The 18310-nt window shown below is 35.8% G+C and overlaps 1 protein-coding gene across 1 annotated transcript; it reads left to right on the top strand.

The window, feature by feature from the left end:
* The first annotated feature begins 2846 nt into the window (after positions 1 to 2846).
* LOC121244434 (kinesin-like protein KIN-4A) lies at positions 2847 to 18235 on the top strand. The gene is given in 27 exon segments (XM_041142501.1): positions 2847 to 3213; positions 4758 to 4904; positions 4982 to 5131; positions 5932 to 6185; positions 6788 to 6975; positions 7062 to 7186; positions 8126 to 8162; positions 9618 to 9709; positions 9872 to 9979; positions 10345 to 10458; positions 10579 to 10672; positions 10898 to 11010; positions 11370 to 11468; positions 11549 to 11662; positions 11766 to 11822; positions 11824 to 11883; positions 12554 to 12634; positions 13967 to 14038; positions 14583 to 14676; positions 14923 to 14954; positions 15041 to 15138; positions 15219 to 15317; positions 15477 to 15698; positions 15989 to 16151; positions 16787 to 16957; positions 17039 to 17354; positions 17782 to 18235. Coding segments are annotated over 26 exon segments (3123 nt in total). The 5' UTR covers positions 2847 to 3093; the 3' UTR covers positions 17258 to 17354; positions 17782 to 18235.
* Positions 18236 to 18310: the final 75 nt, after the last annotated feature.

The raw sequence follows: 18310 nt of genomic DNA, 5'->3' as shown, positions 1-18310 counted from the left end.
TTCAAATTTATCAGAGTTTAAATAATTTTTTTAATAGAGATCAGTAATTTGAAAATTATGCAAATATAACATATATTTTATTCGGTTAAACCTCTGATTCATGCAATGCACCCATATTACGCATATAAATCATCAGGTTTTAATTAATGAAATTAATAAATCACCCAAATTTCAATTGCTCTCACTCTACATATATGCCAATAGTTTGTGCATAAAATATGTTAAATTTGATAATTTATATTACAAAAATATAATAATTAGGAAATAAATAATTAGATATATAATACTTATCTCACATACAAAAGCCATCGATGGTGGCTACTGATGGATTTATTTATATATATATATATATATATATATTTAATTGATGATTAAGAAAATGTTTTTAATGAACTTTTGATTTTTTTTAAATATTTTGAGGATATTAAAAAATGTATAAAAAAAAGACCAAATAACCTCTCGGTATTCACTGGAGAGTGTATTAGGGGTGTGCAAAATTCCGAAAATTCCGACTCCGTCCGACTTCCGCTCCGACTCCGACTCCGACTTTGTCGGAGTCATCGGAATTTGGAGTAGCTCCGAATATCTATTCGGAGTCGGAGTCGGAGCTCCAAGAAGCTCCGATTCCGACTCCGAAATTTTTTTTACTGTACACTTGCGCTCGAGCGAGGTGTCGAGCGTAAGTCGAGCACACGTTGTATTGAATATTGGCTCGAGTGACATGTCGAGCGGAAGTCGAGCGAACCTCTTCCAGAGAGGTTCGCTCGAGCGACATGTCGAGCGGAAGTCGAGCGAACCTCTCTGAAAGAGTTCCGCTCGAGCGTCACGTCGAGCGCACGTCGAGCTCCGATCTTATGTCAGAACTCCTATAGGAGGTCGGAGTCGGAGTTCCAATTTAGTTCCGACTCTTGTCGAAGTCAGAGGTCGGAAATGAGCACTCCAACTCCGTCAGAGCCGAAGCCCAGCCCTAGAGTGTATGTGGCTATAGCATTGTCCTAAATAATTATATGTAAAAAAAGAAATTAAGAAAAAACCAAATAGAGAATGACAAGTCGGGACAAAAAAAACAAAAGAAAATGATAACAATGGTGTAAAAGGTCTAAAGGTTCATATAAATTTAGTCAATGAAATTTGTGGATTAGATTAAAGCCCAATTATATTGTTGGGTCCATATATGATGATGAAGTGTTTGTGATTAACTTTTTGTAACACCGTGCTTGAAAAGCTGCAAAAAAAACAAGAATATATATATATCTAGCAATGTTATATGCAGTCTTTAAATGAAGACTCTATTATAAATTTAATTAATTTTATCTTTAAATTTTTTTAAAATTATAATAATATTCTTATCAAAATAATTTTTTTTTATTTAATAAAAGGTATAGATATGTAATCTCCAAATAAATATTATAATTAGAATTTCTCATATATATATATATAATATTAGAGCTGTATATTTGTAAAACGTGGGCCAGCCTAGTTTCTGACTGAGTGATTGTGGTGGTCCATTGGGTTATAGGTCACTAAAAGGCCATGTGATGAGTAGAAACCACCAGCTGGCTATGTCCACTGTCTTGGTCTCACTTTTTCCAATTCCTCAGCCTTTCCTCTCTAATTTTTTAAGATTAATATTAGATATAATCATACATTAAATAATTATCATATTTTTTTAAAAAAAAAAATAAAATTTATGATTAAAAAATTAATTTTTATATGTAAAACTCATATTTATTCATTTTTTTAAAAAGAAATATACTGTGTTTACAGACCTATGATTGCACATATTATTTTTCATTTTTTTAATTATTTTATTATCAAATTGTGGTAAACAACACGTCATTTATATCATAAAATGTAATTTATAAAATTTAAATTAATATAAAATATTTATACATTAGCGATGTATTGATCAGTGTATCGACACTGGAAAACTATGCCTCATACGTATTGACTTTTGTTTTCTCGCCGGTCCTACAATTAATTCTCATTTTTCTTTATTGATGTGATATACGAGTTCGACATGTAAATTACAATTACTTAATACGTGTCATGCATTATGAATAATTGGAGATGAAAAGAACTTTAAAAGATCGAAAGAATTGCATTTCCCATCTTTGTTAACCATTAGAGAGTAGATGGGGAGAGTTTTAACATATAAAATGTTTGAGAAATAATATTTGTAGTCTTACAGTGTGTAAGTCTTATATATTCTTTTAAAAAAATAGATAAATCTAAAATTTATATAAAAAAATTATTTTTTAATAATAAACTCTATTTTTTTCGTCAAAAGAATAGGCGAAACTCACATGTTCTAAAATTGATTATGTTTAACATTACTATGAAATGTCATGGGCTGATAAGGAAACGTCCAAGAATAAAGATGTTATGGTTATGTAATTGTATATGATGATTCTACGTCATGTGTCACGCTCATTGATATTACTATGTTTTTTAGAAAATAAAGAATAATTAAGGAATAATATGATCAAGAGGAAAAGGAATAAATTATAAAGAAGAATAGTGGACGAGGGGCAAGATGGTAAAATAAGGAGGGAGGAGAAGGACGGCTGTCCTTACTTGATGAGGGGAAGGTGAGAGCCGTTGGGGTGGGGAGGGGAGGGAGGGGAGGGGTAATTTGGGAAAGAGTGGCATGAAAGTTACGACAAACGGGAGCCGTCTAAGCAGGTGGGGAGTGTGAAGTGTAGTGAAGCTTAAGGAAACATGACAGTGACAGTGGTGGTTGTCGTTGCAGTTACCTCTGCCACTTGAAATTCCACAACTGCCCCTCCCTTTCTGTTCTCCCCATCAACTATTTCTACTACTTTCTCTCTCTAACGTAGTTGTCTGAAGAAACACTCACTCACGCGCGCGCGCACACACTCTCTCTCTCTCTCTCTCTCCCTGCTTGTTTGTTTATTTGTTTTTCTCTGTTAGTTGCTGAATCGCTTTACGGTCATTGGGAAAATGGGAATTGTCAGACAATGACAACGGTTTTCCTTGGATATTGAGGAATCTCTTCTGGGTTCTCTCTTGATTTCATTTCTCGTTTTGTGATCCTTCTCTTTCTCTGGCTGGCTGGCTACCTAGCTAGCTATGGAAGCAGCTGGGGAAGCTTGTTGTGTTAAAGTAGCGGTTCACGTCCGACCGCTCATCGCCGATGAGCGTCTCCAAGGCTGTAAAGACTGTGTCACTGTCGTGCCCGGGAAGCCTCAGGTAGACGACTCTCTCTCTCTCTCTCTCTCTCTCTCTCTCTCTCTCACGCACACATTCGACAAGCCAATGCTCTAATTTTGTGTGCGTGTGTTTTTCAATTTCAAGTGAAATGCTCAACCAATTCTCTCCCTGTTGTCTTGTCCATGAATTTAGTCATTGTACAACGCTGTAAATACTTTTTTGTTTTCCTGCCGTTTTAGTAGAAAATTCTTGACTTCTGTATCATGGGAGATCTGGATCCATATTTGGTTGGTTACCGGCCATTGATGGCTTAATTGGCCTCTTTCTGTGACGGAAAAGTGAAGAGGGGTCTTTTCCATCCAATTGACTCACATAGTTGTGCAGCTTTATAATCTGATTTTGGATCGGAGTTAAGTTATTGCCTGGAATACTCGCTATAGAGTTATTAGTTATAGATGGGAGGAAATGGATTGTCTAATTATTAGACGTGGGGATTACATAGAAAAGTTGCAGTTCGCTTAAATTATCGGATTATACCTATACCCCACCCACCTACTATGTCGGTTGAGTCTATTATGTTTTGCATTTAATAATTTCCTGACTTGGGTTAAATTTTGCAGTGTTGTATTCTTCTGCTTACTTCTAGTGTAAGACCAGGCCAAAGCAGTTAATTATTTACTACAAATATCCCCCTTTATTATCCTTTCTTCATGTGTTGGTTAATTTGGAGGGAGATAATTGCTAGAAGTTTCGAAGATCAAGAGAGAACAATGGATGAGCTAAAACTTTTCCTTTTTTAAGTCATTGTTCTTATGGGCGGGGGGCCATAGTTTGTAACGGACTTCGTGTCTATGATCTTCTTCTTTCTATTGTAACCTCTAGCTAGGCGATCTTCATGTATACTTTCTGTGTACTTGAGCTTTGCCTTTTTCTATGAATATAATATCTTTTATTACCTATGAAAAAAATTATTTTTATTAGCCAAAACCTACTATAACAGGTCTTCTTCATGCTGCTGGGTGCACTTTCTATTTTATAGTCAATTTTATATGCGTTTTTTTTTTAATATGATGAGTGTAACTATCCATGAAAAGTCTAAGTAACATTTGGGTGTATATTCCAAAGGACCAGTCTATTACATTAGTGGTTCCTTGGAATATTATAAAACCCGAACAGCTTCTCCCTCCCAAGCAATGTAGGATCTCATTTACCACTTTCCCATACTAAATCCATGGTATTACAATAACTAGGTTTAATGTAGTGGTTCAGTTTGTCAAATTTTAGTAGTTGTTAAATGGAAATTGCATTTATGTTTCCCTTTGCTCAAGATAAGAACTCAACGATGTGTCAAAAATTTTAAAATAAAAAACAATATGATTTCTAATTACTTGTATATTGTATGGTGCAAAAACCTATACATGACTATCTCAGGAATACACAGCTAATGTTGACACTTTCTGTTTCTTGAGCATGCATTGACACACATATGGTAACCATGTGTTTTAAGTTCCTATAACCACCTCTGAGTATTGTAGAAAATTCATTTTAAGTCGTTAAATGTGGTGGTTGTAACTGTGATGCAGGTACAGATTGGCGCACATTCCTTTACCTTTGATCGTGTCTATGGGAGCACTGCTTCTCCCTCATCTGAAATGTTTGAAGAATGTATTGCTCCACTTGTTGATGGCTTGTTCCAAGGATACAATGCTACAGTTCTCGCTTATGGTCAGGTAAAGCTTTGTTGCTCAAGCAATGCTCACTTTTCTGTTTCCTTCCTCTTGTGGTTGACATTTCCAATCTGTTACAGACGGGTTCCGGTAAAACATATACCATGGGCACTGGCTTCAAAGATGGTTGCCCAACAGGAATAATCCCTCAAGTTATGGATGCTCTGTTCAGCAAGATTGAAACTCTAAAGCATCAAACCGAATTCCAATTGCATGTTTCCTTTATTGAGGTCTGTGGAAAACTTGTTTCCATGTATGTTCTTGTTAATTTGAATGCCATCAGTTTTTCCCTGTGGTACATCCTATAGTTCTTGTAGCCGATGGATATTTATATCAAAAGATCATGTTCCATACAAATATGAGTCATGCTGTATGTATCTGGCTTCTAGAAAAAAAATTATTTCATCGAGGGATTTATGCATCAATCACATCACACATAGCAGCTAATTAGATGATTCTCCACGATGGCTGCAGATGTAGTTGTCAACATTTATGTATTTGCTTTCTAATATTCAAATTATTATAGTTATTGAGATTAGTTTTATATAAGCCCCTTGCCCCTTTTTTTAATTAGTTGGCTTGGAGGTTTCTTTCGCATTTTTTATTCACTTGTATCCAAGGTGCAACATACTTGTACCAAGTTGCAAGATCACCACACTAGTTAAGGAAAATTATATTTGCAAGCGGGTGTGAAGCACAAACCCTCCACACTGCTAACCTGGCAAAATTTGATTTGCAAGAAATGTTAATTCTAAACGCTTCTTGTAATTCTGCTATTTCATTGGAGTGGAAGGTGTGTTCTCCACACTGAATTACAAGTAAGACTCTTAATTTAACTAATTGCTATGGAATGGCCTATCCTATTTCTGAGCATACTTTCTAATCTCTGTTGATTTGGACTCTTCTATGGATGTGTAATGTCATGGTCATGGATTGTGAAGTTTCTTCATACTAGCTAGTGTATGTGCTATGCATCTAAAGCTATTCTGCCTTTTCAAAGCGTCTGACTGAAAGATTTCAATGTGAAAAGATTCTGAAAGAAGAAGTACAAGACTTGCTGGATCCCACTTCATTGAGCAAACCAGAAACTGCAAATGGCCATGCAGGGAAAGTTCCCATTCCTGTAAAATCACCCATACAAATCCGTGAAACATCAAATGGTGTGATTACATTGGCAGGTTCTACTGAAGTCAGTGTAAGCACGCTAAAGGAAATGGCTGCATGCCTGGAACAAGGATCACTAAGCAGAGCAACTGGGAGTACAAATATGAACAACCAGTCAAGGTTAGTTATGCATTTCCTTTTCATTCTAAATTATAATGTATTCAAGTATTTGTGTTTTCAGTTTTCTTAACTGAAGAATATATTCTATTTGATATATTATTCTGGCATATAGAGAATGAAACTCTCTTTTCCGATTTTGTTTATCAAAATGGATACTTGGATTGTGCATATGGTATTCTTATGATTGGTGCCACAGATGGAAAAGTTAGGATAGATCTGTGAAAGAAGCAAATTTTTGGCAAGGCTTATTCCAGGCATTTACCAGTGATGGAAAAAGCCCAGGATGAACATGTTTGCCAATTGAACCTGTTACTTGGCAAATTTTGCGACATGCTAAAATACTAAAATATGAATGACTGCAATATATAGCTCAAGATACAGATGCTTGGTTCACTCATTAAAGAATTCGAGTTTATAATACAAATTTTGGAAGGATATCCAGATCCTTTCATCTTATGTTAGCCTTTTGACCAGCTATCTGATGTTTTAATTCTGACTATGAGGCTGGCTTTTATAAGCATTGATTTACAATGGGTGGTGTGTTCAATATGCAGTCTACACTACTGGATTTAGTGACATTTTTCTTTTTTTGCTTGTTATAGTCGTTCTCATGCCATCTTCACCATTACATTGGAGCAAATGCGCAAGTTCAATCCAGCTATTTCTAGTGATAGCAATCTCAGTGAAACTGAGAATGAAGAATATCTATGTGCCAAGTTGCATTTAGTGGATCTTGCTGGATCAGAGCGAGCTAAAAGAACAGGTTCTGATGGTCTGCGTTTTAAGGAAGGTAGGTAGCAAAATACATAAACTGTTGCATCTAGATGAGCTTTCTGGTCATAGAGAAATCACATGGACATTTTCATCTGCAATCAGGTGTTCACATTAACAAGGGCCTTCTTGCACTGGGTAATGTCATCAGTGCACTTGGTGATGAGAAAAAACGCAAAGAAGGCGTTCATGTTCCTTATAGGGATAGTAAACTTACTCGGCTTTTGCAGGTTTGATATATTTCTTTGAAATGTGTGAATCTCTTCTTGTAAATTCTTGATAGTCCTGTATTATTATGAAAGAGGGTAACAATGTGAAGAACTGTATTCAAAGGGGAAATTTCTTTCCTAAACAGATCTTATAGCAATTCCTTAGTCTGCTTTCCGTTCGATTATTATGATGATGGTGGACATGAGATTCATTTAGCATTAATGTGGAACCATTAACTTATTGCAATTTATAATGGATTATATTTTGTAGAAAAGGTACAAAGTAAGTACCTGAGTATGAAGTGTTTTTTTATCTCAAAGCTAGATTAAGTCTTAATATTAGCAATTATTGGCTAATATTTACACACTTTCTAGTCTTCTGGAACTTACTTGGCAGGATTTGACATTTTTATTGCATTTATCCATGCTTATTTGCTACAAAGAACATGAGGAGGGAGTCTTATAGATGTGTATACATGGCTAGTAGGCTTTCCTTTTTGAAGGGTTTTACTATGTTTTTTTGAGTTTAAGGTTAACTAAATTTTCGCGCCTATAATATTAGGTGATTTATACTTTGCACCCCAAAGTATCAAAACCAACACATTATACCCCAACTAGCTCCAGCTGTCAAATAGCACCCTCTATAAAGGTTTGATGGTCAAGATTGTGTCATGACTCCTATTTTTTGCCATCTTAACGGTCAGATTTGGATGGAGGGTATTTGATAGTTCCTAGTAGTTTGAGGATGCAAATTGCTAGTTTTGGTACTTTGGAGAACAAAGTGTAAAACACGTGGTAGTTTAGGGGTGCAAAATGTATTTAACCCTTAAGTTTATTCATAACTTTGCTATTTCTCTGTATGATTTGTTTGAGCCTGAAATATATTCGTTTGACATGAAACCTGATATATTTTCCTTTTCATTTCTCAATATTTTGTAATAAACTAATGCATTTGCACAGGATTCGCTTGGCGGTAACAGCAGAACTGTAATGATAGGCAAGTTACTCGTGTATCATTAATTTGTTTGCTCATGAGTAGTATGTTAGATTACTTTGGCAATGGGGCTTCCGAAGCTTTATTCTTATCATAACAGTCACTCAAATGTAATTGTTTTTTATGTGCAACAGAAGCCATAAGAAAAATATATGTTTTCAGGAACTACTGTCTTGTAAACATGATAAGAAACCTCCTTTTTTGTTTTTTGTTTGTTGTGAAAGGGTTGAGATCTGACCATTGAGATTGTGCTACATGTCCTATTCATCATATTTAACTGTCAAATCTTAACAGTATACAAATTGCCAAAACTTTGGTAATGCCTGGTGCCAATGATCAAATTTGGCCATTTAGTATGCATATAAAAAATTTTGTTATAATTCAAAGGTGTAAAATGTAATTCACCAAAAAATTTGTATATTGGTATACATATCTACACATTACACCTACTTCGCTCGTATTGTTCCCAAAAGGTGTGACCTCCAAAGTCTCACGAGCATGTCCTGCTGCAAGAAGCTAGAATGAAGACATATGTTTCACATGTTCTCGCATTGCTCTTTTTTTTACCTGTTATTTTATATACATATATATATATATATATATTGGTAACTCTATGGTCCTTTTATTAAAATCCTTCACTTATGGTGGAGGAATACCGTGGTTACATTTTAAGATCCTTATTGGTTTACCAAACAGATTATTCCTGAAAATATACAAAACACACAAATAATGAGCATTCTTCTGCACAGTCCGCAGCTGGTAATCCTCTGACCTCCCTTGGAAGCATTTGCGAGCTTCTTGTAGTTTCTCGAGAATTTCCTTGAGCTCCATTCTTTGCAAGCTAGTCAGCAACCTGGTTTTCCTCTCTGAAAATGTGGGATATAGTTATATGGCATGACGCCAGAAGTAAAGAGATGCCAACCCAAATATCTCACTGTCCATGGTATCTCCTCTCCCACCAGCAGCCAGTTAACAAACAGCTGCACTCTGCTGATCCCAAGTTTCCTGCACAACTCTAGGCCATTTAAAACTGCTGAACCTTCAGCCAAGAAATTTGTTTCCTCACCAACTGGCAGCAAAGCATGCTATGAAACACCCCATTGAATCTCTAATGACCCCACCACCCCAACAACTTCCCAGGTTACTAAGACTGGGCATTGCTCGTGGCATGCAGGCAATTACACTTAAGCTCAAGAATCTAGATAGCATATTCTGGCTTTCCTTTTTGGTCCAGAACATGCTTTTTCAACAAATGTTAACTGGTTTTTCAGTTTTCTTAAACTTGAATAAGATACCAGAATAATAACTATTTTCCGTAAGTTTTATTTTATGTGTTGCTTGGTCTTCTTATTATATCTCTCAATTTCCCTTATCTTTCTTCCCCAAGATTTTCTTTGAGTTTCTTTCTCTTACATATGGTCGAAACTTTATCATGTTTTCCTGCCCATCCTTTTCCAGCCTGCGTTAGTCCTGCTGATATCAATGCTGAAGAAACCCTTAACACTTTGAAGTATGCAAATCGTGCCCGCAACATCCAAAATAAGCCTGTTGTAAGTCTTTTGGATTGAATCTTCTTTCTTTCTTTCTATCTATCTATCTCTCTTTCTTTCTTTCTTCTTTTTCCAGTTCCTTTTCATCTTTAAATGCAGACAAAAATTCTTTCAACTGTGAATGTGTCATATATATAACTTCTTTGTTTTATCATTAAAAAGGTTAATAGAGATCCCATGTCGAATGAGATGCTAAAAATGCGACAACAACTAGAGTATTTGCAAGCTGAGCTTTGTGCCCGTATGGGAGGATCTTCTGAGGAAGTACAGGTATTTCGCAACTTATATATCTCTTTGTTGGTCATTATTACAACAAATTGAGCATGTTTTGCAAGTACATTCTTGAAGATACTTGAGTCATTGACAGAAGTTACTTGATAAAACTAATTGTGCAGGTTGTTAAGAAAAAGAGTAATAATGCTAGATACAAGCCAAGGTCTTACAAGCTTCGTGCAAGCCATTTGAGAAAAGTTAGACCCACCATAAAAAAGTGGGTTTTTCAGATGGGTCCCACTTTTTTCAAAAGTGCTTGCACGGGCCTTGTATCTAGCATTGCTCATTCTTTTCAATATTGTTTTGGAAATAAAGTATATTTTATTACTCAAATAAGTTATCTAATCAAACAGATTGTGTAGGTTCTAAAGGAAAGGATTGCTTGTCTTGAAGCTGCCAATGAAGATCTTTGTCGGGAACTTCATGAATACCGTAGTGGATGCCCAGTTGCAGAACAATATGAAATGGATGGTCAAGTATGTTCTAGATTCTCCTACTGATTTTCTTTGGTGACTTTAGCCTTCCACTATCACTTACCTCAAGGCTGGGTTAATATATCATCTGGATACACATGTGAACCTAAAACTGTCCACCAGGATGGTAGTACCTGCCCAGTAAAAAGTGATGGACTTAAAAGGGGCTTGCGCAGCATGGAGTCATCTGATTATCAAATGGGTGAAACAATGACAGGTATGACTCCTCTGTAGTTTGAGACTTTTTTACACATTTCGTAATCAATAATATCAGCTCAAATTAAGCTTGAACTTCATCCATGGTTTGTTGTATATGGTTTGCTACCTATTTATCATCACTTCTTTTCTCACCATCCTTTTCTTTCTGTTTTCGTTTGTAACATAATTTAAGTTTGTTCAGTTAGAACCATTTTATCTAGGCTGTATTTGAAAGTTTTAGCAGGTGACTCAAGGGAGATTGATGAAGAAGTAGCAAAGGAATGGGAGCACACACTTCTGCAGAATACTATGGACAAAGAGTTAAACGAGTTAAATAAACGTTTAGAACAGAAAGAGGTATGCATGGACAGCATTCAACAGCATTTGATATTCTTACTGCATGAGCCTGAAAGCCAGGAAAAAATGATTCTACTATTTAGTATAAAACTTTACTGGAATATTATTCTAAAATGAATATAAGAAGAAAAATAGCATTCTTTGATAATGACCAGTAGTGGAAAAGTCTGAATCTGGAAGAATTACCGATTGGGTATGTATTGACTGGCATAGTCTTTTACAAGAGCAGATAAGGTTTATACACATAATTATCATCTGTTTAAGATTATGTGTCCATGATGCTCAATTTAAACGTGGACATGGAATTCACATGACATGTTCTTGTGGTTCACCCCTCCATGGGGTGTATGTCGATGCAGTCGGAGATGAAACTTTTTGGCGAGTCTGACACTGCAACACTCAAACAGCACTTCGGAAAGAAAATCATGGAACTTGAGGATGAGAAAAAATCAGTGCAGGTTCAATATGAATTTTTAAAATTTGCATGCTTTTATTGAGGAAACAGATAATTACAAGTTCATCTGTTCTATTAATGCAGCAAGAGAGGGATCATTTGTTGGCTGAAGTTGAAAATCTTGCTGCTGGTTCTGATGGACAAACACAGAGGTTGCAAGATATTCATGCCCATAAACTGAAGGCACTTGAAGCTCAGGTGAAGATCTTTTCTTTTTTCTATTTTTCTTTCTCAGATAATATTTCTTGTAGAAGGTACTTTTCACAACTAATAAATACCTTCTACAAATCATGCACACCAGATTTCAGATCTTAAGAAGAAACAGGAGAGTCAGGTTCAGCTTTTAAAGCAAAAGCAAAAAAAGTGACGAAGCAGCAAAGCGATTGCAAGACGAAATTCAATTTATAAAGGCACAAAAGGTTAAATATCATTTTAGTCTTCATTATCTCTATACACTAGTCGCAGACCCGAGCAATGTGTGGGAATATATATATTTAAAAAATAATACATTTTTTTAAATAATTTTAATTTAAAATGGTTTAAATATATTTAAATATGTTAAAATATATAGAAAATATTTTAGACTCATTTTATACCACATACTACAAATCAATGAAAAAGTTGAGGAACCCATCTTTTCTAACTCTTTTTTTTGTCTTTTGCACTATTATCAAATGATGCTGTTAGTCATATCTCTATACTCTCTCAGATTTATTTTTCTCTTTAAAAGAAGCATGTTTTGAAAACTAAAAGACTGCCAATTTTTAATAAAATTTAGTTACTTGGTTAAATATGTTATTTTATACTTAATAGTTTTATTTTTAAATTAAAATTCTTGATTTAGTTAGATGTATTATCGTCCATTTAATAATTTTAACTTCATTGTATGTATTATTTATTTTTCATTTAACAAGAACATAATTGGAGGGATGATGTGGCTTTATAGGAATAGTTTTCATTTAATGCCAATAAAAATGTGATAGCGGATGATGTGACTTCATGAGAGCAAGGATTTTGCTTTGCAAATTATATAGCATATAAATTCCCTAACCTATTTTCCGCTGTATGTGCTACTTTATTAACTTCTAGGTTCAGTTGCAACAAAGGATAAAACAAGAGGCAGAACAATTTCGGCAGTGGAAGGCCTCACGAGAGAAGGAGCTGCTACAGGTACTCAACACTCTCCCTACCTTTTTCTTTTTCAAAAATGAAAGTTCTTGATATTATTGAAGAGACAAGTTAGTCCACCCTCTTGGACTCTTACCAGCAAATTCTTTTGGCTAGAGGTGTGGTCTATGTTTCTTGGTTGTTGCTTTTAAAGAAGTGAAATTGAGCTAAAATGAGATAGAATTTGCAATTTATTTGCTTTTTTATGGTAAATTTATTAAAACGTGGTAGCCTTGATTACTTCATTTAGCGCACGTGGCAGATCAAAAGTGTTGTCCTCATACAACTAAGGGTTACTGGCTACTTATGGGCATAAGCTATTGACTAAATTCAACTATTAGAGCATTCATGCTCATGCAGACTTCGGTAGCCTGCAATTAACTACATTCATGATGACTTATTGTTGATTATTTCAGTTAAATGCTGCCAAAATTATGTTATAAGAGGTACACCTCATCCTTGGTGAGTAAGGTTTTGTTTCTAAGATTGGTGCCACGTGATATCAACATCAAACTTGAAGCACACGATACAAGCCTCCTGCTGGGGGGACCGTGGTTCATGTGTGGGTTGGCGGATTATGGCTTTTCATAAAAGACAGTTATGACATGATAGTTATTACCGTACACTAGATATATTTTCCTTACTAGACTGCAAGAACCCTGAACTCATGAGGCAACAGTAACTTCTAGGGTTCACTATATTATTCACCACTAACTACTAGATTTTTTTGCAGCTTACACCCCAAACTACCAAGAACTGACAAAAAGTACTCCCCTTTAATTTTTTTGACTGTTAAGATGGCAAAAAGTAAATGATGTGGCCCAATCTTGACCATTGGATTTTATTGGAGGATGGTATTTGACAGTCGATAGGAATCGAAGGGTGCAATGCATAAAATACTTGGTAAATTAGGGGTGAAAAGGATGTTTAACTCCAAAACTTCAGGGTCATTCTATGATACAATTAAGAAAATAAGTATGGGATAATATTGTTAAATGGGACTTTTGTTTAGTATATCTTGTCTGTAGAAACGGCTGATGAAAATCTTATCATAGAACAATAGCCTTTGGGCCAAATGACACCATTGCCCCATAAGGATGTGTTAATGGGCATGGTTCAAGTTCCATTTGGGGTGGCGGGGATTTACCAAGGGAAAGGATTTTTATTTTTATGAGAGAATAGCAACTGGTGAATGTTTCTATAATGCTGACACCTCCATAATGCTGGTTTCCATTGGGTATGCTGGTATACTTTCAGATTTTAATCGCATAGGCACAATTTGATTGACTATGTTGTTTGTGTTATCCTTATTCTTATGCATGTTTGCAAAATCAGTTACGGAAGGAGGGGAGGAGAAATGAGTATGAAAGGCATAAGCTTCAAGCTTTAAACCAGCGCCAGAAAATGGTGAGTATCTATCTATTACTGGCATAAATACTTATTTAGTCATAACTCTCTGACACATAGTACCATTTAATATCTGATATGCTACTACCATAAAATGGGTTTTTGTGGATATGGATGTCAAGTAGTTGCAGTAGCTCCCTACAATCAGGAATCATTGCCCGTCTTTCCATACCGAGAAACACTTCAGATGCTGCCATCAAACAACAGATGATCATCTCTAAAGAGTTGAGAGAGAGAGAGAGAGAGAATTAAAGTATTAGAAACTACAGGAATTGAAAGTTTGGGGCTGCATCAGTCACTGGTTAAAAGGCATGCTTTTAGATGTGTTACCTTATGACATCAGAGTCCTTTTTCTTCAAGAATTATGAGTAATGAATGCAATGAGATTGCCAAATAACAATGAAGGACAGTGGAAGTTACTATTCCCAACTCCCAAGGCTTCTAATTGTAACATACTTATATGTGATAAGTAAATCACTTCTATTTATTGTTTCTAGTTTTGGCAAGTATAGCTATTTTGTGATGTTTCAGTGTTTTCATTCAGGTTCTTCAAAGAAAGACAGAAGAGGCTGCAGTGGCCACCAAGAGGCTAAAAGAATTACTAGAAGCTCGGAAGTCTTCTTCCCGTGACAGCTCAGGTACGTCGTGTTAACTATGACTAATTATATGTTTTGTATGGAAGCCCTTTGTTTCCTCCGATTGTGTGACTCTATGAAACATTAATTTGTCATCGTTCTCTATAAATATGAAAATGTTGAATTTACCCATCGTTGGAGTGTGTGCGCAGTAGTTAGAGTAGTGCCTTGTAGAAAAATGCGGGGGTGTTTACACAATAGGACCTTTCCTATCACTCTCCAAGTTTCTAATTGTCTTTCTTATTCCAGTTATTACCAATGGAAATGGGACAAACGGCCAGGTAATGATGTTTGTTTCATCTTCTTGGGATACATATTGATGGTATTCTATGATTTAAATCCATCCTAACATAAGTCTTATCTATAGAGCAATGAGAAAGCCTTGCAACGTTGGCTTGATCATGAGCTGGAAGTCATGGTGAATGTGCAGGAAGTTCGTAATGAATATGAGAAGCAAAGTCAAGTGTATGTACTATATATTTTCATCTTATAATATTGCTGATGTGTAGTGATAGTCTACTTATTATTTTTGCCGCAATCTCCAGGCGAGCTGCACTGGCAGAAGAGTTAGCCGTCCTGAAGCAAGTGGATGAATTTGCTTCAAAAGGCCTTAGTGCTCCAAGAGGAAAGAATGGAATTGCGAGGTAAATTTTGATCAATAAGTTAGATTAATTAATCCTGAATTTTCTTTTCTGCAGCCTATGCTTTATCAAATAAGATTACATGAATCAGGTAGAACAGAGAATGCTTCATCCCCCTCCCCCCTCTCTAGGGTTTTTTACTACTTTACCTTTCTTGTTCAGAGCATCCTCCATGTCACCAAATGCAAGAATGGCCAGAATATCTTCACTAGAGAGCATGCTCAGTATTGCCTCCAATTCACTTGTAGCTATGGCCTCACAACTTTCAGAGGCAGAAGAGCGGGAGCGTGCCTTCACTAGCCGTGGGCGTTGGAACCAGTTGCGCTCGATGGGAGATGCAAAGAATTTGCTTCAGTATATGTTCAATTCTCTTGCAGATGCCAGGTGCTTCCTTTGAGCTGACAACCTTCTAATAACTTCACTTTTAACGCACTGTAAAGTTGGCCAACTTGATTGATCCAATCAGCTTATCATTAATATATTTATTGTAATTCATAATATATGAATCAGCAACATGGGTAGTTCTTTTTTTTTTTTTTTTTTTTGGATAAGAAGATATTTTATTGATATAAAGATAGGCAAAACATGGGTAATTCTTTTTTCATAATGGGGGTTATGGGTAATTTGCTTTCCTTATCGAAATTTCAAGATTTAGTTCCCATGTTTTTTTACAGGTGTCAACAATGGGAGAAGGATATGGAAATCAAGGAAATGAAAGAGCAACTTAAAGAACTAGTGGGACTATTGCGACAAAGTGAGACACGAAGAAAGGATGTTGAAAAGGAACTAAAATCAAGAGAGCAAGCAGTCGCAATTGCATTGGCTACACCTCCTTCAGTAAGATTACATAATTGCGTTTGAAATTCCACCATGCACAAGCTCGACGAGTTTACAGCCTAATTATGGCTTAAACCTCAAGTTATGTAGCTGACTTTAGACTACTACCATAACAGAGTATTGAATTTGAATATTGATTCCTGTAAAAAAAATCATTAAAAGAAGAATCCTGTCAAAAAAAATTATAAATTGAACAAGTAATCTTGAAGGAGGTTGCTCAAGTGACTTTACGCAATCTTTGGAGTTACAAAGTAACTCACGAGTAAAGTATTAGAGTATTAAATAATTAGAAAAGAGTAATGCTAGATACAATCGAAAGTTGTGCAAGCGCCGCGCATGCACTCCATTTAAAAATGAGTGGGGTCTTTAAAAATGAGTAGGGTCCACCATTAAAAAATTAATTTTTTCATATGAATCCCATATTTATTCACTTTTTTCTAAAGGAGTGCGCGGCACTTGCGTACTCTGACTGCAAATATCATTTCTCATTAGAAAAACAAATATGATGTTGGTGCCCTTTCTACAGGTTTATAAAGCTGTTGTTGGTGCTGTCATGGTTTCCTTAACATATTATTCAAGATTTGAAATATAGTTTTTTAGTGTTATTCCTATTATTATTTTTTAAAATTCTTCAGGATAATCTTGAACAGGTGAACTCACAGAATTCATTGAAACACTTCGCTGATGAAATGAGTGGTCCCTTGTCTCCAATGTCTGTGCCGGCACAAAAACAGCTCAAATATACACCAGGCATTGCTAATGGCTCGGTCAGAGAATCAGCAGCATTTATAGATCAGTCAAGAAAGGTTAATGCTCTGATCCTTTAATTGAGGAATTGCTATCTGGTTTACTGTTTGGCTAAGAAAGATGGATTGGCTTTAATGCAGATGGTACCAATTGGGCAGTTATCAATGAAAAAATTGGCAGTCATGGGACAGGCTGGGAAGCTCTGGAGGTGGAAGAGAAGCCATCACCAATGGCTTGTACAATTTAAATGGAAGTGGCAGAAGCCATGGAGACTTTCAGAATGGATCAGGCACAGTGATGAAACAATTATGAGGGCAAGGCCACGACCACGTCCACAGTCTCTGCCACGTATGACGTAATCCTCTAAGGACACCAGCTTATGGTTGCCAATATTCATCTTTGACCTATAACTATGACCCATTACATACCACGGGGAGCGAATAAAAATATGTGCAGGTAATGTTTTTCTGACAAGCTCATATTTGAGAACTACTTACAAGTATATTTATATTATTTCCCTTTCCTTTTAATTTTCTGTTCCTTGGGTGGCGGGAAAAAAGGAGGGTTTGATTTGTATGAAATACACCACTTGATTGGCAGTAGTTATGCAGATATATTTATACAAAACCCTCCACTTATATTGGAAATTGCCAATAAAATTCTCCTTCCGAGTCAATAAAAAGTAGTCCTAGCTGTCAAGTACTTGCAACGAAATAGTCAGCTGAAACTCCGATATGCTGCTGAGAAATTATATGCAGGTTTCCAAATTAACTCCTTGACATCAAATCGTGTCAATATTTTTATGCCTAGGTCAAATATCAAAACAGGTTGAAAGATCTTACTACACATCAATGAAGATTACCTCCTTATTTTCTGTGTGCATTGTGCAGTAAGTGGTTGTGGAGGATATCTGCTTGTAGCAGTCTTGGATGAGGTGATTTTGAAGAAGCTAGTTTGTAATCTTGAATTCTTTTAGCGGTGGTTGCTGCATTCGGAGCATCTTGTAAAGCAGTGTTCGATGCTGCTGATGATTCTGAGATAAACAAAAAGGAGACACTGAAAGCTGTGATGGTGCAAATGGTGATGCATTCATAAAAGAATATGTCTGGAAGTGGAGCCAATGTTTTGGTATATCTTCTCTCCATTATCATATACTTAGAGGGAAGAAATTCTTTAGTCTAGTCATATAATTGTGTATAAAGGGTTTTTTGTACCGTTTCTTTCTCTTCTAATTGTGATCTGACTAGCTAATATGTATTAGTGCTTAACTGTTTACTGTGTGTAATAAGAAACGATATGATATGGTGAAATGAATTGAACATGTAGTCTTTCTGCTATGATATGGTAAAATGTATATTTTCCCAGTTCTTGGTTTGTGTAAAGGCTACAGTCAAAGCAAAGGGGAAACTGTC

The sequence above is a fragment of the Juglans microcarpa x Juglans regia genome, chromosome 8S (genome assembly GCF_004785595.1).
Source record: "Juglans microcarpa x Juglans regia isolate MS1-56 chromosome 8S, Jm3101_v1.0, whole genome shotgun sequence".
Classification (NCBI taxonomy): Eukaryota; Viridiplantae; Streptophyta; class Magnoliopsida; order Fagales; family Juglandaceae; genus Juglans; species Juglans microcarpa x Juglans regia.
Note: the sequence above shows the minus strand (reverse complement) of the source record. Positions and strands in the feature narration are given on the sequence as shown.